This window comes from Diabrotica virgifera, chromosome 2 (genome assembly GCF_917563875.1).
Source record: "Diabrotica virgifera virgifera chromosome 2, PGI_DIABVI_V3a".
NCBI classification, from domain to species: domain Eukaryota; kingdom Metazoa; phylum Arthropoda; class Insecta; order Coleoptera; family Chrysomelidae; genus Diabrotica; species Diabrotica virgifera.
The window spans coordinates 114,632,127-114,657,024 of NC_065444.1; the positions used below are offsets into that span (position 1 = coordinate 114,632,127).

General features: G+C 33.4%; 1 protein-coding gene across 2 annotated transcripts in view; it reads left to right on the top strand.

The window, feature by feature from the left end:
- The window catches only part of LOC114335892 (27 kDa hemolymph protein-like), a 70,948-nt gene extending 54,961 nt beyond the window's left edge, over positions 1–15,987 (top strand). For both annotated transcript variants that reach the window (XM_028286175.2, XM_028286176.1), the window contains exon 5: positions 15,534–15,987. In XM_028286175.2, coding sequence (XP_028141976.1) covers positions 15,534–15,810 — 277 coding nt within the window. In that variant the 3' untranslated portion in view covers positions 15,811–15,987. The remainder of the gene's footprint in view (positions 1–15,533) is intronic.
- Positions 15,988–24,898: the final 8,911 nt, after the last annotated feature.

Genomic DNA, 24,898 nt, shown 5'->3' on the forward strand with positions numbered 1-24,898 from the left:
GTAACTAAATAATTAAATAGTTGGGGCTATAATGAAAATAAAAATGAAGGGGCTTCATCGGTGAAGCCGAAGTAAGGAAAACACTACTTTGCAGTAGTACTCAAGAAAGGGGATTAGAAGGGATAGAAGTAGAAGTGGGAAGAGACAGAGGCAAACTGAATAGAGTTGGCTAGCAAGAGATGCAAGAAAACCACTTGACACTCAAGGATGGATACGGCTCGTTTGCATGCCTGTCGAAGAATAGTAGCTCTATATAGATAGTAATGATGACTAAAAGATGAACTAATAAAATAACAATAATGTACTGAAGAGGAATGAAGATGAATAATTTCTAAAGACGAACAAGATAAATAAATCTAGCAAATCATGGGCGCCATGAAAATGATCTTCGATCATTTTCCCAGGTATCTTATACTGTTGTCAAATATTAAATATATCAAACCTGTAATAATGAACATAAAGGAGTAATAAAATAATTGATATACAAAAAAAGTAAATATTTATTAAAATTAACTACCAGATTTTTAACAATCTCTGAGTTAGACAAATTAAATATAATGTGACTCTAAAATGACATATGTTATATAAAAGCTACATTTGTCTAAAATAATAATAATGTTACCTGTTACAAAACTTAAAGGTATAAGTACCTTTTGCTAACATATAGCGTACAACTCACATGAGATTTCTACCCCAATGGTTATAGTACGCTTGCTACGTACAACTAAATGAAACCGACAAAGATGAAAATAATACAAATAAATAGGCCCAAGCCTCACTAAGGGAAAACACAATAATGAAGTAAGTAAGTTAAGTATAAATAGAAATGAAGTTGAGATAAATACCGACGATGACCTAGATTATCCGAACAAATGGAATAAAGCGAATAACAATAAAATATTTGGGAAACAAGCAAGTAATATTACAGAATAAATTTACCCCAATTACATAAACCAATATCAAAGCAATAATAAAGTAATAAAAACCTAATTTTCTCTAGGCTTAATCCTGTGCACAAGAAGTTACCGTAGATAAAAAGTTTGGGAACCAAATACAATAATATACAAATATGTCATATTAAAAAAAACCAGAGGTAAACTAAATCTGGAAAAATAATTAATTAACATAGTGCATTAAACCGAGAGTCTGAAATGTAAAGAAAACCATAGTTACTAAAACACACTAATTGTTCCCAAACGAATCCCAATGATTCCTAAAAAGGTTGCGGTTGCATCCTAGAAAATGATGCACCAGGATGGTGCGACCCCATGACTCCTGTAGGTCCAGGTGCCAAGACGAAAACTGAGCTGGAACGCTCCCATAGCTTGCTCCCAATTAGACATACTCCCATGAGGACTTATGGATGGAGATTGGCCTCTTGGTGTTTCGAGGTGTTATTTAAGATTTCACATGGATGGCTAAAAACACAAAATTCCCGTTTACTTCAATTTCTTATGTGTACGACCAATCAAATAAAGAAAGAAGAAAACTAGGAAAGGGTTTTTTGGATAGATAGTAATAAAAAAAAACACACAAAAAGAGACCTCTTAATTACTGAAGTACTTGACCTTGACAAAGTTTATGTGAGTTCTCATTACAGACATGTGGATTTAGGATTTAAATACAGAATAAATATGATTTTTCTTTAAAATAATTATTATAGGACTGATAAGTGATATTGAAAGTGACTTTAGTATAACCAAAAAGTTAAAAATATTAGAATTTTCTCTGAATGAATATTATCTATAGATATGGGAAAAATTAAAAGATATTACTCATAGATAGTAGAATAATTAAAAGAACAATTCACTGAATAAATTTACACATCACACACATCAGAAAGATTATAATATATTATGTCACCTTGAACAAGAGTGACAACAATGGTTATAAAAACTATTTATAAAAAACAGATATTGCTATTTACCGTGTGATACGATGATGTTATGCTGTAAACCCCATTGGATTAATACCTTCTTTATTCCCAAACACTCCTAGATAGGTTTGGTGATCCATAATTCAAAAGTCACACATTTTTACTAACACGAGGTCTAACCTCCAAATTTGATCTTCACACGCCATCCATACTAACCAAATCCCCAGCCACAAGTGAAGTCTCTCGTCTCGCCACTTCACAGAGCAAAACGTCAAATTCTCAGCACACGAATCAAATTATTACCCGAGGTGTAGAGTATGTTCCATACTCTGAAGTGTGACGTCACTTAAATATTTATTTACGAGAAAATTAGAGAAGTTGAAAGAAATCAAATGAGAGACCGAGGGGAAATAATTATAAAAATAATTAAAGATCTAATCTCGTAACGTGAACCGTTACAGAAGAAAAAAATTGTTAAAAAGTGTCTGTAGATCATTTTTTGTATTAATACAACGTAGTAGGAAATAAACGAGTACTTTCTATACTGTAGACTAAAATTGTTGTTTACGTGCACTGCATGACTTATTTGAATTTAGTATAGTAGGTAAAACCGTTACTCTAAACTAATTGACAGAATTAAGTTTTATTAAAAATAGTTCATTTAAGTGAAAGCGATTATACTGAAATATTAATAATAAATCGGGTATGGTGAATTTTAATTTTTCGGAGGTGAATTTTCTAAATCATTTGATTGGGCGTAGAGGATTCATAGAGTGGCCCGCTCGTTCTCCGGACCTCAATTCGTTAGATTTTTTTCTTTGGGGTTATCTAAAATTACGTGTTTACGTTAGGCGACCAACATGCTTGCAGGATTTGAGACAAAAAATAATTGATTATTGTGAACTAATACGTGGAGGAATCTTGCAAAAAGATGCTCAAGAATTTATTTATTGGTCTGCACTTTGTCAGAGGTGAACGGCAAGCATTTTTAACATTTGAAAGTACTTTTTATATGTATAATATCATTGGTCTAACGTAAATAAATCAACCTATTTTTTAACTGCAAAGAGATTTATTTCTTGTTTTAATAGTTTTTTCTTCCAAACTTGGTATGTATAAATTAATAAAAACAAGTTCTTTTAAAATCTTCAAAAATATACAGGGTGTCAAATTTAAAGTAAATAAGTTAAGGGCATTTCCGGTGAAACCGGAAGTGGAGTAGTAACAAAAAATATGGCATCAGATGCCTTTTGCGTCACTGTACTTGCATTTGCTTGGTTCCATACTTTATCCCAACCCTGTATATAACACATTATAGTATAAAATATTCATGGTTACAAAACTATTTGTTTTCTGAACGTCTGCACCCAACTTGCCGTGCACCGGCAGCTTTATAATCTATTAGATTAGAGTGTTTTATGTTTTTGTGGTTTTCCGAATACTAGGTTTCTCAATTTTGATGTCAAATATCTCTGGATCCTTAGATGATAGAAAGTCCAAATTTTTACAGTAGTCGTAGATAGACAATAAATAGTAAAGCAGCGTAAAGTTTTATTGAAAAATGTACAAAAACAAGTAAAATAAAAAATAAAATCTAAACTTTTTTGGGTCTTTTTTGTATTTTAGTATTTGTATTTAGTTTGAGTATTTTATAATAAATGTTTTTTTTGCTTCAACTTTACAAAAATCTACGCGGCACTAAAAAATTGATGTAGTTTTAAAATAAAAAAAGAATTAGGTCTCTAAGTGCTTTGTTTACAGAGATATGTGACATAATGTTAACATTGCCGTTAAATGGGACTTTGGGTGTCCTTAAATTTTTTTATAGTTTTGTAAATTAGCAATTAAACGATTACCAAAAATTAGTGTTTTTATTTGATATCCTATATCTACACAAAAACAGCAGCATTACAATTTTTAAGACATAGCGTAGACGTAAACAGTGTAGAAAATATTTGTGATGTGGCACCGACGCCGACGGACGTATACATACCTTTGCTTTTTTTAATTATTATCCTTTTTATCTCCTTGAACTGCTATAAATAATATTTTTTAGATATCCTCTGTAAAAATAAAAAATGTGTGCTGTCTCGGACATAACCTAGGGTGCTCAACAATGTGTTAGTTTTTTTTTGCAAATATTATTTCTTAATAATGTTTTTGCTCCTCTAGAAGTAGCCCCTAATTTTTTGAATCAATACATTAGAGTAGAAACTGGTATACGTGACGTATAAAGTCATTAGAAATGTAACAGAAACTATAATAAATTGCTTATTTAATCAATGTAAAATTGCTAGATCAAATAGGGAACTTGTATATAATTATAAATTCGAAAAAAATGTTAAAAATCACAACCGAACATAATTCAAAATACACTGATCAAAATGAAAAAGGAGCCACTAACTTAATTTAATGTAACTTGTTTATTTCATTAGGTAGGAGTTTAAAAATATACGTCTACCCAGTAGACACATATAGTTTTTATAATAGAAAGGAAAAAGCAAGTTTCTCATCTTCGTTTTTCTTGTATTCAGTAACAAAGCAAAAGTTGATAACATTTTTTAATCACATTTATTCCGTTATTGACTTTCTGTCGATATCTACGTTAACTTTGTTAAGAATTAGTGATGGATTTTGGTGTGCTTGGAAGGCCCCGAAGGCGCAGAGTGTATCTCATAGAGTTTCACACAAATTGCTAGGGCAGTAACTTTAATTCAAGAAAGTTACTCAAAACGTCGTTCCCGAGAAATGTTAAATGTTAGTCGTGCTGCGATAATAGAACTTGGACTAGACATGAATTGTATGGAGTTATTACAAGACAACCTTAAACGTTTTGTGCAAGGTCAACTACAGCTAGAGAGGATCAACTTTTACAACTATGGGCCGTCAGAGACTGTCGAAGTACTGCTAGAACGTTACAAAATTAGTTGGCAGAAGCTACGGGTGCAAGAGTAACTTCTTTTTCTTTACGTTCCATCTTCTATCGAAGGTTGGAAATAATCATGGCAATGCGGACCCTATTGACTGCCGCTCTAAATAGCTCTGCACTACTGCGTTCCAACCATTCCCGTAAGTTCTTAAGCCAGGATGTTCTTCGTCTTCCCACATTTCGCTTTCCTCGGATTTTGCCTTGCATAATAAGTTGTAATAATGAGTATTTTTGCCCTCTCATCACATGTCCCATGTACCCAAGTTTTGTCTTTTGATACTTAGTATTATAGTAAGAGTAACTACTCAAACTATACGTAATCGGCTGCACGAACATGAGTTTGATGCAAGGAGGTCAGCTAGAGTACCTCGGTTGACCCCTGTATCTCGTAGATCCAGACGCTTGTTTGAACACATGAACTGGACTAGGTCACAATGAAGTAACGTGATGCTTACTGATGAGTCCAGATTTCTTTTAAATCATATTGATGGACGTGCTAGTGTCTAGAGAAGACAATCAACTGCTTTTTAGATTCCTCAATTCAATAAACCCAAGTTTTTGGTGGAGATTCCATTATGGTTAGGGAAGGGATAAATTTAAATGGCCGTTCTGACTTAGTACCTAGTTATTCGGCGAGGGAAGATGATAACTGAGCGGTACATAAAAGAATTTCTTGAACCACATCATCATCATCAACCCGTACGCGTCCACTGCTGGACATAGGTCTCCCTCAACTCTTTCCATTTATCTCTATTTTGTGCGGCTTGCATCCAGTTACCGATAACATATTTCAAATCATCGGCCCATCTGGTTAGTGGGCGTCCTCTGCCCCGTAGTGCTTCTTCTCGCGGCCTCCACTCGGCAATACGTTTTGTCCATCGGTTGTCTGGCAATCTGGCGACGTGTCCTGCCCAATTCTACTTAAGCGACGCGATTTTTTCGACAAACCACCTTGAACCACATGTTGTTCCATTTTCTGAAAATATGAGTCCAGAATTTATCCTTCAGCAAGATAATGCGAGACCGCACGTGGCCAGAATAGTGCAAAATTATTTGGCTACCCACGATATTCAGGTTATGGAGTGGCCAGCGAGGAGTCCAGATTTAAATTTCTTCTTCTTCACGTGTCATATCAGAATTATCCGACGTTGGCGATCACCATTGCGAAGGCTTCTCGGTTTCTGCAATATGGAATAATTGTCCTGCATTTGATATCTATTTTATACCGACTTCCCCTCACTATAGTCCCCGATAAGACATTTTTCGATGTTTAACAGTCTTTAGCAGTTCTCTATCTTTGTTGGCCCTCCTTAGTATTTCTTCATTAGTGTTTATTGCTGTCCAGGGTATCTTCAGCATTCGTCTATGAATCCACATTTCCAATGCTTCAATTCTGCGTCGATACTTTTAGCGTCCACACTTCTGCACTATACCAAAGTACGGACCAAACATAGCACTTAACCATTCTTTGTCTTAGTTTTAAACTGAGATGATTATTGCAAAGGAACGACTTCATTTCCATAAAAGTATGTAGTTTTAGTCATTGCTAATCTACGTTTTATTTCTATGTCTGGATCTAGTTGGTCCGTTATCACAATTCCCAAATATATCATTTTGTGAACTTTCTCAACTTGGATTCCTTTTAATTGAAGCTTTGCATCTGGATGTGGGTCACGACTAAACACTAAAAATTTGGTTTTGTTTGAGTTTATTTTAATGCCCATTTCCTCTCCTACCTCGTGAATACGATCAAGCAGAATTTGGAGACCTTCAATATTATCTGACAGAATTACTGTATCGTCTGCATATGTAATTACATTAAGTAGTTCCCCGTTGATTTTGATTCCATATGGTTGTCTCTCAAGTGCGTTTTTAAATAGCTGGTCCGAGTAAACATTGGAAACGTGGAATCCTATAGACCAATTTCATTAATCAATACTCTGGGTAAAGTTCTTGAGCTAATCCTAAAAGAGAGGCTCAATGACTTTCTCGAAAACCACAATATTATACCAAAATTCCAATACGGATTCCAGTCAGGTAAATCTACTAAACATGCATTAATAGATTTCACTACCAAAGTTACTCAAACCATCAACGATGGTTCATTCGCCATAGCCACATTTCTGGATGTGCAGAAGGCTTTCGACCAGGTCTGGCACGACGGGCTTGTTCGGAAACTTCTGGACATCGGGCTACCATTGCAATTTACCAAAATTGTACACTCCTACCTCCACAACCGTACTGTCAGAGTTAAAATAGGCGATCAAAAGTCCACCCCCTTCACTCCACAAGCTGGAGTTCCCCAGGGTTCAGTCCTAGCACCGCTGTTGTACATTATCTACAACAGCGACATCACTAACCAAAATATCCCAGGTACTCGGCTGTTTCTCTATGCAGACGACACGACTCTGCTCTCAACAACCTCTCGATACAACCCAAGACTCCTCTTCAGAAGAGCCCAGGCTCTGTTGGACGGCGTCGGCGAATGGTGTTGTAAGTGGAGAGTCACGCTGAACGCGAACAAAACAACAACAATTGTGTTTCGCGCCCCTTCTGTGTCAAATAGAATCATAGTCAATGAAGACGACCAATATCCACTGAGACTGTTGGGAGAAAGGCTTGTTGTTAGCCCGACTGCGAACTATTTGGGAGTACTGTTCACCAGGACTCTCAACTGGGACGCAGATCTAAAGGCAACTTTAGATAGGGTAAGGAACAGGGCCAGACTTCTCAACGCTCTCTCGGGAAAAATTGGCAAGACACACAAGAAGACTCTCATTCACACTTACAAGACCTTTATTCGACCCGTCATGGAGTACAAATCATGTATCTACTCTCTTTGTTCGAGACAGAAACAAGAGAGGTTGTTGAGAACAGAACGTAGAATCTTGCGTAGATGCAACTATGAGCACTGGCGATATCCCTCAAACGAAATCCATAACATCTCGAACACCCCCAAAATCACCGAGAGAATAAACTCTCTGAACAGGAACTTCACAATCAAAGTAATCAACGGCCCCCCTTCCGACACACAAGAATCTCTCAAATGTTTCTGTTCATCTTCCGGCCACGTACTCCACCGAAAGCCCAAACGCAAAAAGATTCATGTACCGTCCGCTCTAATGCAAACATGCATTGACGAACTCCCGGTGGAGTACGAAAACATCCTTGAGGCTACCCCGTTAGCCTACCGTACCCACCTCTAGCATTTCCTCTTCCCTACCCCGAACAGGGAGAAGTTGGTTTTTTGCGGTTTCCCAACTTCATTGCACAATTATACCTGTTCGTCCCAAGAAAATAGCCGCAACTATTTTCTCCACTCAAACGCACACTGTCCACGCTGCGCTCAAAGCCACCTCCTAACCGCCGACGAGGGACGCAGGTTCGCCTGTCGTTGTACAATGGTTTCTAGGGAGACTGGTCGAGAGCAAAGCACGGACAAGTACACGTAAATGTCTATGGAACCAACAACAATCCATCAAACTTTCTTCTCTGTTGACTTCTTAGCCTTCTGGACACCACCGTCCGGCATAACCCAGGATCCAAAAACACCAGGACACGGCGTTTGCCCCAGTGTGCTTTTCGGACTGTTTGCTTTTGTTGCCAACACTACACATTCACTACAAACCCTGAAGAGGACAAAATCCTAAACGGGGACAATCATTGATCGCATTTCCACATAGCATTTTATCTATACACGCAAATCAAACAATGATAGTAGTAGTAGTAAACATTGAACAATGTGGGCGAAAAATTGCAACCTTGCCTGACTCCTCGTTGTATGGAGATTTCATCGGTGTAATTATCTCCAATTTTTACGATAGCAGTTTGATTCCAGTACAAATATTTAATGATAATTTAAATCCCATTGAACACATTTGGGATACACTCGGGAAGCACTTAAAGGATCGTTAGCGACCAAGCAACTTACATGTCGAGGAAGTTCTCGTGGAAGAATGGGAACAACTAGATCAAGGAACTATTCGAAATGTGACTGAAAGCATGCCTGTACGTTGTGCAGAAGTTCGGCGAGTTAGAGGAGCCCATAAACGCTAATAATGGTTTTGTTTTAAAATAATTTTTAGCAACTCTGTTATTAAAAAAATTAAAACAAATTTTTAACATTTATTATTTTTATTTTTTTTCTCCATAGTCCATTCTTTCACGGTTTTTGCTCTAAATTTTAAAGAACCGCTTGGATTGACATGAAATTTGGCATATACACAGCTATAATGTCAAAGAAAAAAAAAAGTGATATTGTAGCGATGTGTGCTTTTGCCCTGGGGGTGACTTTCATCCCCTCTTGGGGGTGAAAAAATATATGTCCAAAATAAGTCCGGAAATGGGTAAACTGACTAATTTTAAGAAACTTTTTTTCTATAGAGCTTTTTCGCCAAGTCAACACTTTTCGAGTTATTTGCGAGTGAATATGTTCATTTTTCAACAAAATAACCACATTTTTAGACGGTTTTTCGCAAATAACTCAAAAAGTAAGTATTTTGTCAAAAAAACGTTCTTAGCAAAAATATAGCTTATAAAAAAGTAAAAAAATGGTGTGCGCCTTAGGTCTCTGCATCTCGTAGAACCAGAGTTATAGCCAATGAAAAATAGATTCATATTCACCAAATTTCAAATAGAATATTTCGACGTGAAATATCCAAAAAATTAAGCACTTTTTGGGAAAAACCCATTATAACTTTTTTAAAGTGTTTAAAAAAAGCTTTATTTTTGTTTTTACCAAAAGTTTCTAGCATTCAATTTAAGCCAGTTACGCTCAAAATAAAGTTGGTCCCTTTTTGTTTTGCACAAAAAATCGGGAAGACCACCCCCTAATTAGCAACTTAAATGAAATTAATCGTTACTGCTCCACAAATTATTTTACTTATGTTGTGTTTATATGATATATAAGTTTCATCGATTCAAAGTGCTTATTTTTGAAAAAATTTGGTTTCAAAATAAAATTTTTAAAAACTTAAATTTTGAAAAATATGTTTTTTTCAAAATAACTTAAAAATTGTTAGAGATACCAAAAATCTCGAAAAACAAAAAAAAGTCAGATTTGCTTTTCTGAATATCATGTATTTTTTTGTTTTTCTGTTAGACCAAAATTGATTAAGATTTGGTGTTTCTAAATTTGCATACATTCGTGATCAGTGACTCGTTCAACCTCTTTTAACTACAGCCCTTTCAATAATAAGGAATTTGAACCGATGAAACTTACAGATCATATAAACAACATATACACGAGTCAAGAAACTTGTGAAGTCGTAACGATTAAGTTCATTTAAGATACTAATTAGGGGGTGATTTTCTCGATTTTTTTACCAAAACCAAAAGCGACTAACTTTATTTTGAGCGTAACTTGTTTAATTTTGATGCTAGAAATTTTTTTTTGTAAAACAAAAATAAAGCATTTTTTAAACACTTTAAATAAGTTGTAATGAGTTTTCCCCGAAATGTGCTTCATTTTTGGTTATTTCACGTTAAATTATTCCATTTGGAATTTGACGAATATGAACCTATTTTTCCTTAGCTATAACTCTGCTTCTGCTAGGTGTAGAGACGTGATATATACACCATTTTTTAAAAAAATTTACAGGCTATATTTTTACTAAGAATGATTTTTCAACAAAATACTTACTATTTGAGTTATTTGCGAAAAACCGTCTAAAAGCGTGGTTATTTTGTTGAAAAAATGAACATATTCACTGCCAAATAACTCGAAAAGTATTGACCTAGTGAAAAAACTCTATAGAACAAAAGTTACTTAAAATTATCCAGTTTATCCATTTCCTGACTTTCTTTGAACGAATATTTTTTCACCCCCAAGAGGGGGTGAAAACCTCCCCCAGGGCAAAAGCACATATCGGCACATTATCACTTTTTTTCTTTGACGTGTTAGCTATGTGTATGCCAAATTTCATGTTAATTCAAGCGGTTCTTTAAAATTTAGAGATTTTGCAATATTTTACCGTTAAAGAACGGACTACCAGAAAATTTACGGTTCAGTAACAAAAACTTTGCTATATAGCGAAAACCCTTAACTGTAATTAAATAAAAATAATATTATAATCATAAAAAAAATTAGTTCAAAACTACGAACATCTTTATAAGTGGCTCCTTTTTCGTTTTGATCAGTGTATATTTCAAAGAAAAAGAAGTTGTTTTTAGCTTTCGTTTGGCCCCTAAAGACGATTCTAAATTCAAATTATAGCAGCCAGCCCAAAACGTGCCGCGACGTCATATGATTATAATGTCTAAACTCCGCACCATTAATTCATTATGTTTGATATTCATTGACTTTTATGGTGTAAATATTTTATGGTGTATTTCAGTTTTATAAGTTTTAACATAGTTGCTGTGAACTATATATTTCATAATATTTGAGTGTTTTTGTTAAGACAATTTTTCTACAATGTCCGAAGAGGGTTTTTCTAAAGGGCACTCTGATATCTTACCCAGTGTAAATATATGTTTATGGTTTCCAGGTGACCACATAATTTCAGGGGATTGAAAATTTTTCACAGAATTGATATAGTACAGTGATAAACGCGCTAATAACCGGCGGAATAACGCAAAAGATAGAAAACATAATACATTGAGAAGTAGAGAGATGAAACTAACAGAGGTGGAAATTATCGGTATAAACGCATAAATTAACCTTACATTACATAGATTCCCACCTTTAGACGTATCGAAGGAAACTTTCAACTGTCACTGTGGCAGGATAATTTTATAAAATACTCCCGTCACAGATGTCGTAACGTGGGAAACTATGTAATGTAATGTTACTTTATACGTTTATGCCGATAATTTTCACCTTTACTAGTTTCATCTCTCTTTACTTCGCAATGTGTTCTGTTTTCCATCGTTTGCGTTATTCTGCCGGTTATTAGCTCGCTCATCACTGTACCTATATTAATTTAATATTTTGACCTTTTACATCTATACAGTGATGAACGTGCTAATAACCAGCAAAATAGCGCAAAAGATGGAAAACATAATACATTGCGAAACAAAAAGAGATGAAACTAGCGAATGTGGAAATGATCGTTATAAACGTATAAATTAACATTACATTGCATAGTTTCCCACCTTTAAACGTTTGTGACAGGAGTATTTTATAAAATTCTACTGTCACAGTGACAGTTGTCATACTCCTCTGATACGTCTAGAGGTGGGAAACTATTTACTGTAATGTTAATTTATACGTTTATAACGATTATTTCCATCTCCACTAGTTTCATCTCTTTTTGTTTCGAATGTATTATAGTCCAGGAACCGAAGCTTTTCACCTCGCAATTTTTACAGAATGGATCGATTTGCTTGAAAATTTGAGAATAAGTAGTGGACAGTCCAAGGATCAAAATCTATATGATGCCGAAAGGCACTTTTACCATGGGGGTGCTTGCCACCCCATCTCGGGGGTGGAAATTTTTTATTATATTTTGACCGCAAAATTTGATAAAAACGTTCATGTTAAGCAAAATATATTCTATACATTTTTTTGATAAAATTAATAGTTTTCGATTTATTCGCTATCGAAAGTGTTAGTTTTTATTCTAAAAAATCAATGTTTTTCGATATTATACTCATTTACGGTTCACTAATTTTTTGCCGTAGAAAAAATTTTTTCAAACCAAGTTCTTGGGAATTAGATAACCTACAATTTCATATTTAAACATTTTTCGTATCTCTGATGCTAATCTTTCTATTCTGAAGAAAATGGCATTTTTTACCAAACTACAAAAATTCGTTATTCGTTTTTAACTCCCGTTTTTTTTAAACTAATCATTGTAAGCCCGTCAAACTTCTGTAATCTATTAATAATACATAAGTAAAGAAGCGTAAATAAGGCCAATTACTAAAAACACCGCTACCTTACATTATTATGCTTCCAATTTCTCTTTTTTCTTTATGCTTTTTCCAAAGGATTCCTCCTTTTTTTTTCAAAAAATATATATTGATTTTTTAAACGTAACTTTTTTATTTTTTATCCCAGAAAGTGTGTTAGAAAATAATTTTGTAGGTTTTTACAAGATCTACAACGCTATTAATATGAAATCCTTTTAAAATCCTTAGTCGCAAAAATACGTGACTTTGAAAGGGTTGGCAAAGGTGGTTTTTGCATGTTATTACAAGTTTCAATTGTCAATAGCTCACTCAATTTTGACGTAGAAAAAATATTGCAAACAAATTTCTTTGGAATTAAATAAGCTACAATTTTATATTTAAATATTTTTTCGTATCTCTGATGCTAATCTTTCTATTCTGAAGAAAAGGGCAGTTTTTAACAAACTACAAATTTCGTTATTCGCTTTTAACTCCATTTTTTTCGAAACTAATCATTCTAAACCGGTCAAACCTCTAGAACCTATTAATAATACCTAAATAAAGAAGACCAAATAAGGTCAATGATTAACTTTAATTAGGGTGGTTAGTAGGGGGAAGTTTCCGATTATTTTTTCGCTAAAAAAATACGGACTGACATTCTTTTTGTTATAAGTCACTAAATTTTTGAGCTAGAGACTATTTTTCATTCCTGGAGATAGAGATTTTTAAATACTTTAAATTATTTGAACAAGTTTGAACATCCTCGAAAATGCATAGTTTTCCCGTCTTTTTACTTTGAAACTACAATATTTAGCATTTGACGAAGAATAGCTAACATATAATAAAGTAAAGCTCGATTACTATTGGTCTTAAAGAAATAAGAAAACGGTTTTGTTTATTTTTTCAAAAGGTACATTTTTGTTAAGCAAAGTTGTTTTGATAAAACGAAAACTTTTTGAGTTATTAGCAGAAAACTGATTATTAATCAGTTCGGGAAATATGCAAAATGCATATTAAGTGCATATTTGCATATTTTGGATAAACTTTGTAAGTGCATACGCATTTATTAAAATTGCATATTTTTAGAGTTTTTTGCATTTTTTTGCATAGATGCATTTTAAAGAGGAATGTGAAGTTTCAGATCTAAACAATAAATCTGAAAATTCTCACCACTTTCTAGTAATATCCTTAATATCTGCCTTTTACAATTTATAAGGCGACGAATAAAGGAGACAAAGGGGATTCTACAATATGCAGTCACATTTCGTTAGTGAAAACATTTTGTTATTGTTAAGTGATGCTGCGCCATATGACCAAAGGTGGACAACATTTAAAAATATTTTTTTCAAATTTGTTACTTGTCTAGAGCACGCGTCTGCTACAAATAGAGTAGCAAGATGCTACAAACTGTAAGGATTACAATGGTCAATACCCTTGTATCAAATATAAAAACATATTTTTAAAAGCCTTTCTGCGAGTATAGGTGTATAAATATAGTTTACCTAATGTGCCTTTACCACCTGAACTTTTGATAACTAGATGGAGAATATGGATAAATTCTGTAAATTTCATAACCGATAATGTTTAGGGAATGAAAAATGTGTGGATGTTTAAAAAAACAGTCATTAAAATGTAATTTGACAAATATCCAAACCAATTTTGAGAATATTGCTTAGCCAATTACTAAATTAGAAAAACGAAACAATTCTTTAGAACAAATTATTGAAATTATCAATTCATTAAATGAAATAATTAAACACCTTGGTGAAACCAACAAAGTATATCAAAAATCTGCACGGTGTTAAAGAAAAATGAGGGATATCAAAAAATATTATTAAGATTGGGAAATGTGAAGATAATTTAATTTTATAGGTAGAACCCGTAATTAAACAATATTTTAATTTTGCTTCTTTAACTTCATGTGAAGTAGAAAGAAGTTTTTCCGTGTATGCTTAAACAATTACAATCAGATATACCTACGACTGTTATTCTGTACAAAATTTAGAAAAACGTTTAACAATGTATCGTTTTAATAATAATTGTAATAATAAATAATAAAGAATGATGATAAATATAAAGAATAAAAAATAAATACAGCGATGTAGGTTATAGAAATTTCAATAAATATTTTTTATGATTTTAGCATAAAATAAATATTTTTTTAGCAAATACCTCGACAGTCCATTGGCATCAAATAAATAATTAAATACCTTCAAAACAAGGATTACTGTGTTTTTTTATTTATATGCATTAAATGCATAAAAGCATATTTAAGTGCATATTTCAACTGTTTTGTGTGCATATTTGCATGCATATTTTAGGGTTTTTTAAGTGCACATGTTCCGAGCTCTACTGATTAAAAATATTGATTTTTTCGATATAAAACTAACATTTTCGATGGCGAATAAATCTAAAACTATTAATTTTATCAAAAAAATGTATAGAACGTTTTTTGCTTAGAATGAACGTTTTTACCAACTTTTGTGGTCAAAATAAAATAAAAAAATTCCATGACAGAATGGCATTAAAGAACCCATTCATAGTATTTACTTTTATTTTCCATAATAAAACACACACAATTCAATACGATCTCCTCAAAAACTGTGTTAGACTCCAAAGCAAACCAAATTGTATATAATTTTAAATGAAGTATTATAAACGTCAGTAAAAAATAAAATGATGTGACGTCACGATCGTTTTAAATGATCTTAATACACAGAAGATTTTAAATTTGTACTTCTAAGTTATTATCAGGGTTTGAGGCGTGAAATTACGGAAAAATTATTTTTAGACGAGACTGAACATTATTAGGTAATAAAACAAAAATATGTAAAATCAGCAAGTTCCCTATTCTCGTTAGGTGTATTATTACAACTATGCTTATTTTTTTTTCAGCGACTTTCAGGCTGGGCGTAAATGCATCACCTCAAGCGTATCAAAATGTGAATCAAAAGATCCATCCGAAGTCGTAGGTGACTATTTAACACTGGTTCAAGATAAAGTTTGTAGTTCAGCATCAAACTTAGAGTACCAGTTACCATTTCCTCTAATCAATAATACCACCGAACTTCAGCAAAAATTCCACCGCAGTTCAGCGTCAAGCTTGTCATGGTTTTCGTTAGCTAATATTTTGTCATTGGTACGAATTTATTTGTACTCTAGAATGTTTTAATATGGTATATCAGAACTAGTTAAGCCACTAGCTATTACGAATATTCTTCTATATAAGAGCTTCTGACCAAACATCATGACTGTGTAGGTATGCATAATCATTATTATTATCCTTACCAGATTATTAAAATATATTTTTTAAATTAAAAAGTAAATAAAGACACAAGTTATTATTGAATTGTTTATATCATTCATAGAGATTCTAACCAATAGAAAGCTACAGAAATAAAAATTAAAATGATAATTTTTGATAATATCCCGTCGTCAAACACTACGTCAGATGCCCTACGTAATTATGCAAAAATCATAGACTTAAATAATGATTGACGGAGTGTCATTCAAAACGAAGTGACGACACCATATTTTTTCTTTGGATCAGTGCTGTTTCACTCTTACGCATAGTAAAGCTGCGACAGCAGTCCTCCCCTTCCGTGCCTATACTTACACTTAATGTGCTACAATGTGCTAGAAAGAGATACTGCAAAGCAGTCAATGAGATCTTGTTGTCAGGAAGCGCGGAGTTTAGGCTCACTCTATGTTAATATATACCTCTATGGCAAAAATGAACATTCAGTGACATTAATGACAATTAATGTTTTACAACTTGTGACAGAGAACACCAAGAAGCACGTTTAGCAAATAATCAGGTAAAGATATCAATGAAATATTAGTTAAAATTATTTAAAAAGATAGTTTTATTCATTAAATAATCGCAGCGAATTACCCTCGATCTCTAAAATAATTATCGAATTGTTGACCTCGTGCCACTTTCACATAATTTCACTCCCCTTCGGGTCGTGAAATTAAACCTGTCAAAGTGTCATTCGGGAAACACATCGATAAGTTTAGAGCTCTCGTGCAATTGCTACTGACAATTTTTGATAATTTCTCGTTTTCAAATATTTTACGTCAGATGTCATTCGTTGCTACACAAAAATATATCAGTGACATTAATGACAATTAATGTTTTACAACTTTTTACAGAAAATACCAAGAAACAAGTTTAGTAAATATTCAGGCAAAGATATCAATATAATATTAGTTAAAATTATTTAAAAATATAGTTTCATTCATGAAATAATCTTACCGAACTACTCTCGAGCTCTTAAATTATCGATTTGTTTTGCTCTCGTGACACTGCAGGTCTTGAAATTAAAACTGTCAAAGTGTCACTCGTCATACAAATCGATAATTTTAGAGCTCTCGTGTAATTACTACTGAATTTTTTTCGATAATTTCCCGTCGTCAAGTATTACGTCAAATGCCCTTCATTGCTACGAAAAAATGAACATTCAATGAAATTAATAACAATTAATGTTTTACAACTTGTCATAGAGAACACCAGGAGGAGCAGCAGTACTTTAGTTAGATCAGAGAGCTCCAAAAGTGCTCTAACTAGTTTCAATTCTTGTTAAAGTTTCTTCAGAGAGCACATATTTGATTGTCTCTCATAAAATTATGGCTGTCAGCCTCGATGCACAAATGAAAGATTATCATAATATGGATGCCGTGGCGGCATCTGCTAAAGACTAACGAAAGTTTTACTTCGAATATTAGCAATACCAAAAATAAAACTTTGTCTTCTGGTTACGCCATTCGTGACTTCTAAAATTTGCAAGCCAACGAATCGCCGGAGCAAAGAAGGCCGAGGGAGATCTATCAAGTTGCATCTTACAACTCGCCTGTCCAGCACGGTAAAATTCCAATAAAGATTAGTTCCCAATACTCAGAATAGGAGTAAAACTAATAAAAATAATAAATAATCATTTCGTTGTGAATCGAAACAATAGCAGTTTTACGTCAGTTAGTTCAGAGAGCGCCAAAAGTGTTCTAACTAGTTTCAACTTTTGTTAGAGTTTGTTCAGAGAGCACATTTATGATTCTCTCTGAACAACTACAATTATGGCTGTCAGCCTCGATCCACAAACGAAAGATTATTATGATATAGATGCCGTGACTTCATCTGGTAAAGACTAACGAAAGTTTTACTTTGAATATTAACAATACCAAAAATAAAACTTTATCAGAACTAATCTTCTGGTTACACCATTCGTGGCTTCTAAAATTTGCAAGCCAACGAATCGCCGGAGCAAAGAAGGCCGAGGGATATCTATCAAGTTGCATCTCACAACTCGCCTGTCCAGCACGGTAAAATTCCAACAAAGATTAGTTCCCAATACTCAGAATAGGAGTAAAACTAAAAAAATAATAAATAATCCTTTCGTTGTGAATCGAAACAAGAGCAGTTTTACTTTAGTTAGTTCAGAGAGGGCCAAAATTGCTCTAATTAATTTCAACTCTTGTTAGAATTTCTTCAGAGAGCACACATTTGATTCTCTCTGGACAATTAAAATTATGGCTGTCAGCCTCGATCCATAAACGAAAGATTATCATGATACGCATGATGCATGCATATCTTACCCTTAAATTTAACTTTATTCAAAAACAGCATAAAAAGGTCGTAAAAAATGGCGATAGTTTTTACCTTTTGCCATCTATTGGCATTTATCGAAAGCTGTAGAACGTAAACTGACAATGGGAAATGTATTCCAAAAAAAAACCGAAGTTCACCGATGAACCTCAGTCAACTGAACCATAGATTAACGTAGGTATGAGAAACGACCCTTAAAAATGGATCTGATCATAGTGGGAAAGAACCATTTCGGTTTTAGTGGGAATGATGGTAACCCTTCACCTTTGGTATACCTCTTTCAGACTTCTTAAATCTGAAATGAAAATGAAAGAAACATCTTATATTTTAATTCATTCAGAGAGGACCATCATCCTATTACGTACGTTTTACCCTCCTTATGGCTTGATTACACGTAACGAGTACGGTGGCGAGACAGCAAACTGTTACTAGGCCGAGGCAGTGCTGAGGGCGAGAGATGGTTTATACGTATTTGGCAATTTTTGAATTTGGAGGCGAGTCAGTTAGTTCCGATTCACAAAAACAAGGTGTAGTGTACTTATGGATCGTAAAGCTAACATTAAAAATATATCAAACGGCTTATACCACTGCTTATACAATAATTGACGGATATATTATGATAAGGAAATACGCGTCTTTGGACAATGGATTTTAAGAAGACCAAATTTCGGTGCTTTCGATTTCTTCGATTCATTTATTTTTTTATTTCTTGTCTATATGTGGAATTTAAATTTTTTATTTTATTTGACTTTTTGAAGCCAACAATTTGAGTTTTGAAACCAACAATATTTATTTCTTCTACAATCGATAAATATGCTGCATCACGTTTTTGTTTATTTTTATGCACCAAAGATTTGAAATTTCGAGCTATCGAGAAGAAAAACGAGCACACGGGCGAGAACACTGTCTCGCTACAATACTCGTTACGTGTAATCAAGGTTTTAGGGATCATCGGAGAGGCTCTATGGTTTGCTCTGAACGAAAAGAGAAAGAATTTGTCTTCCAATGCCGAACTAAAATAAATAGTTCGATACGGACGCTGCAGCGGCATCTACTTAAAAAGATCGAAGTTTTATTTCCAAAGCAATACAGAATTCTACTGGGAGTTGTAATGGGAATGGTAACTTCTGTATTCGTGATTTCTAAAGCCGCGTATCCGTTTCGCGAGGCTGCCGCGCGGCCTGGGTCGCGAGGCAAACTTGGCATTTGCCTCGCACGTGGCGCACGAGGCTTTATTGCTTTGCCGCGCATAAAAGTGTGGTATACACTTTCCGCAGCAACGACAACGAACATGCCGCGCGCGGTAGCCTCGCGAAACGGATACGCGACTTAACACTTATAAAGCAGACTAACGATGGACTAAAAGAACACTAGGAGCCTCTCCGATGAAAGGGTGAAACGTACAGTTGAGTCCGTGAATCACTATCCGTGCGTCATTGTTTAAAGCATACGAAATAAGTCGATGATAAGTCGGAAATTGAAATTTCGATGGCCTAGAAGCAATACCTCGTAAGTACCAAAAATTTAAAAATGACGCTTTTGGCGCCGCAGTACTGATTTAAACCTTTTCTACCAATCACCAGCAGTATAAAGGCGCAACGCAATTAATATCGTACTTTTCATCATGTGCCAATACCTCGCCTAAATATTTTTGCGTACAACACCTCGTATGTGTTTATTTTGCTATTGTAGTTAATGTCGATTATAACGTAAAAGTTTGTTTTGCAAGTTTATATTATAAAGTTTACCAGTCTTGCGATTGCTAGAAAAGGTGTATGTCAATATTGCGGTGCCAAAAGCGTGATTTTTGGTACTTACGAAGTATTGCTTCTAGGCAATCGATAAAAAGTTTTTTCTAAAAACCACAAATTCCGACAGATGTACTTACGAGGTATTGCTTCTGGGCCATCGATTTACTAACCGCAACAGCAAGTTACTTACTGTCTCTTGCTGTTGCGTTTAGTAAATTTCAATTTCCAACTTATCATCGACTTATTTTGAATGCTTTAAGTAGGGATGGCGGTTATTGACAAAACACCGGTTTTCGGTTATACCGGTTTTTTTTGCTTACGGTTTAACCTGTCGGTTATAACCGGCTTTTTCGTTTTTTTTAATCCAATAGGTTACAAAGTTACATTTATAATACACTTTAGTTTGCGATACTCCATTCGACTCGATATCAATATGATCAAAATTAGTACTATCGAAAGAACATGTACTACTTTTTAACGCGTTTGTATATTTGTAGAATAGGTACATTTTATTTAACTCATTTAATATTTTCTGTATGAATGAATCGTTTTAAAAACGTAGCGAAATTCTTGGAGATCTGTATTCGTAATCAGTAATTCGATATTCATAGTCAGAGCATTATTTTTGGTAATCAGAAAAAGTCATTCACCTACTTTCAATGTCAAGAGTTAAGTGTGAAAAATAGATGATGTTTGCGTCTAATTCAACCAGATCACTTCTTATGTAAATATTATGATTACAAATACCTTTTCAAGGAAATATTATAATAAAACTTAATAATTGTTTCTGGCTGATGTGAGATTGCACTTTAAGTTTGCTTCTGTATTTTATAAAATAAAATAAAATTTGAATTATGGTTTTGTTTGGAATAATTAATTGAGAATAATGATTATGATTGGGATCCAAAATAATACCTAACCTAATCCTAATCCCCGTAAAAACCTAATAACCGGTTTTTACTTTAAAAAGAAAAAACTGGTTATAACCGGGACAAAAAAACAACCGGTAAAACCGGTTATTACGAAGTAAAAAAACCGGTTTTAGGTTTAAACCGGTAGGTTTTTCCCATCCCTAGCTTTAAGTGATGACGCACGGGTAAAGATTCGCGGACTCAACTGTACTGTGCATTAAGAGGATAATGGTCCTCTCAATGAATTGAAATAACAGATTTCTCTCTTTTTGATAATATACCCCACCCAAGCTGGGATTTTTGCAGTTACTCGAGGGCGTCAGATTATCACATGAAGAGAAACCTTGTACCCTGTAAATATACCATATATTGGCTCCTAACACAGGGGAGTCTGTTAAGGGAGGTCCGAAGAAAAATCTGTCCTTAGTAAAACTCGAAATCGTCAGATTAAGATAAGGTAGGTTAAGTACATACGTGCAAAACAGTTTATATTTAAAAAATCTGACGATTTGTGCGGGGCTTAAGGATATGGGTGAGTCACAAAGTTTCACAAAAAAGCGAATATTTCGCGAAATGAACGTCAGATCGAAAAAACTATAAAATACGTTTTCAACATTTTTTAAAATTTATCGAATAATACCAAACACGATCCCCCACGAAGAGGGGTGGGGGTAAATTTAAAATTTTAAATACGAACCCCGCGATATTTCGCGAAATGAACATCAGATCGAAAAACTGAAAAATACACGTAGGTATTCAATATTTTGAAAAATTCGTCTAATGTCACCAAAAACGACATTCACGGAGGTGGGGTAGGCGGCTACTTTAAAATCTTAAATAGTATATCCCATTTTTTATTGCAGATTTGAATTCTGGGCGTAAAAATAAGTAACTTTTATTCGAGACCTTCTTTGAATTATGGATAGATGGCGCTATAATCGGAAAAAAGAATGTTGGAAATGGAACATTAATTAAAAAAATTTAAAGTCCCCCACTTTATGGAAAACTCTACTTAACTTTTTTAGTTTTAAGACCTAATCTAGACAACCCAATAGATCCCCATAACGCTCCAGTAACTGCAAATTTAGCATAATTTCCTTCACTACTAGGAGTATAGGGACCAAGATTAGTTGGAATTTTTACCTAGATGAATAGACAGATAGTGAAGTGCAATTTAAGATTTCCCCTAGTCTTCTTTAATTCATCGTTCTTCTGCTTTTCAAGTATTAAAAAAACACGAATATAGGAGATACCAGAATCTGATCCCAGTAGAATTCATTATTTCTCAGGAAGTAAAGCTTTGAACTTCTTAAATCATTTTTAGGATTTTTACTTAGGTATACATTTACATATTAATAGTCATTTACCACATAATAAAAGAAGTAATTTTTTAAATTATTTTAATATTTTCGACAATATTAATACATCTTAAAGAATGTAATATGTTTCTTAATGTTTTAACACAGACATTTCAGTCATGTCACTCAAATTTTAAAAATGTTATTTCTCATGTACACACTTGGGAACAAAAATCTAACAATGTAACTATACGAGACTTTGAGATTAAACTGAAAAAATTATTTGTTTTCTTTAAAACAACGTGTGTACTTTGGAAAATTTCTCAAGTGTATTAGAAGATTAAAACAACCTTACAAGTATTCTACCAAAGCAAATTGGACGTAGTATACTTGTGCAAGAAGGAAAACAAAATAATATCGAGATATTACGAAAAATATAAGAGATAGTATGGTAGCATGTTGAAATATTTTTACTATTTTTTTCTTTCTCATTTTTTTTTTAAATAATAGATCCAAACAAGCTAAACATGCGAGCATTTTTATAACGAAAACTTTGTTTATATACGTATTTAAATTCATAATATGGAAAATTGCTATAACGAAAAGTTGTTTAGAATTAAAAATTATGTTTTAATGTGCAAATATATCATTCTAATTTAAATGTTGTGAACTACACTGCGCGTCATAGAAAACGGGCACACCAAAAAATGGGTCATTTTTGATGTCTCGTATGTCGTAAACCTGTGGTCCGCTTTAAGTATTTTTTTCAATATCTTATGGCTTTATTCTTTAACAATATCGCTGTATATAGTAATAATGTTGTTGCTAAATAGGTAAATTTTCATTGTATACCTACCGGGTGTACCAATTAAACTGTGTTTTTTCCTTAAAGTTTGCAACACCCTGTGAAATATTCTAGAATTTATAAAACACTGAAATTAAAGCCCTACAAGAAGCTCAGGTTTTCTTAACATTCTGTTTCATGATTCATTCGTTTATGTTGGATAGTACAAAAGTTATTAGGTACTTTAATAACTAGGCATGGTCTTTGTCAGTACAGGGTGTTTCTAAATGCGAGAACCAGTGCGAAAAACTTTAAGGGGCAATTCTGCATTAAAAAATAATGACAGTTTGCTCTACAATCGTATGCCCGCAAATGCTTCGTTGCCGAGATACGGGATGTTGAATTTTTTCTTACAAATTGACGATTTATTTATTGCTTAAAAATTGGTTGGGATATGCAAATAAAATTTGGTGGGTTTCATGACGTAGTTATTGCACATTTTTTGACATACAATTAAAAATTTTATATTCACCATTGGCGTGCATACGTGAATATAAAATTCTTAATTGTATGTCAAAAAATGCTCAATAACTATTTCTTAAAATTCCACCAAATTTCATTTGCATATCTCAACCGGTTTTAATGCAATAAATAAATAGTCGGTTTGTAAGAAAAAATTCAACATCCTGTATCTCAGAGGTGAAGCACTTGCGGACATATGTTTATAAAGCAAAATGGTCATTATTTTTTCATGCAGAATTACCCCTTATAGTTTGTCGTACTTATTTAGAAACACCCTGTACTGATGAAGAGCATGGCTTGTTGTTAAAGTACCTAACTTTTGTATTATCCAATATAAGCGAATTTATCAATAAACAGAATGTTAAGAGAACCTGAGGCTATAGTTGTATTTTAATTTCAGTATTTTATAAATGCTAGAATATGCCACAGGGTGTTGCAAACTTTGAGGAAAAAACACAGTTTGATTCATACACCCGGTATACAATCAAAATTTACGTGTTTAGCAACAATTTTATCACAGCGAAATTGATAAAGAATAAAGCTATAAAATAGTGAAAAAATTACTTAAATCGGACGACAGGTTTAGGAGACACTTGACATCAAACATGACCCATTTTTTGGGGTGCCAGTTTTCTATGACGCGCAGTGTATAAAGATACTTTACTCGAAATTCATATCTTTTATATACCTCGTATAAAATTAATAGAATTTTATTCGTGATAGTTGCATCATAAATCTTAGTCCAAGAAGAGCTTTTTATGAAGAATAACTTTTCTTCGTCAAATTAAAAATACAAGATTTATAAATGAAAATGATGTTGGTATCCATAATTTGAGAAAATTCGTCAACTATTATAATTTTTTATTCCAAACAACATTTTAAGAACCATTTTCAAATATTGTGAAATACATAATATATAAAGATACTTTTTACTGATGAACTGTATTAGTACTTATGGAAGAGTCTATTTATCATTAAAGGGGAGGCCGTATACTTACTCGTACAAACCTTTTGAAAGTTATTGATACATTATTGCTTTCAAAATATACTCAAATTGTATTTTTATACATGTATTACACATATTATTTTATATATTAATTAAATTCACTATAAAATATAATTTATATTTTATTAATAGCTAAATAATTTAAAATTTAGTTTGACATTCACGAAGTGTCAAACTCAAATGTAAATAATAACATTTGCTTTGCAAATGATGAAATATCAAATTTAGATTAAAAAAATGTAGCCTACTTCCTAATCAAAGATTTCAGCTGATGTTTCGTGCGTGGTATGAAATAACCGGATTGTGACGTCACATTTTAGATTTTGAGGTTGATTATCTCGAAGACGGTTAGAGATATCGAAATGCCGTTTTCAGATTTGGTTCAG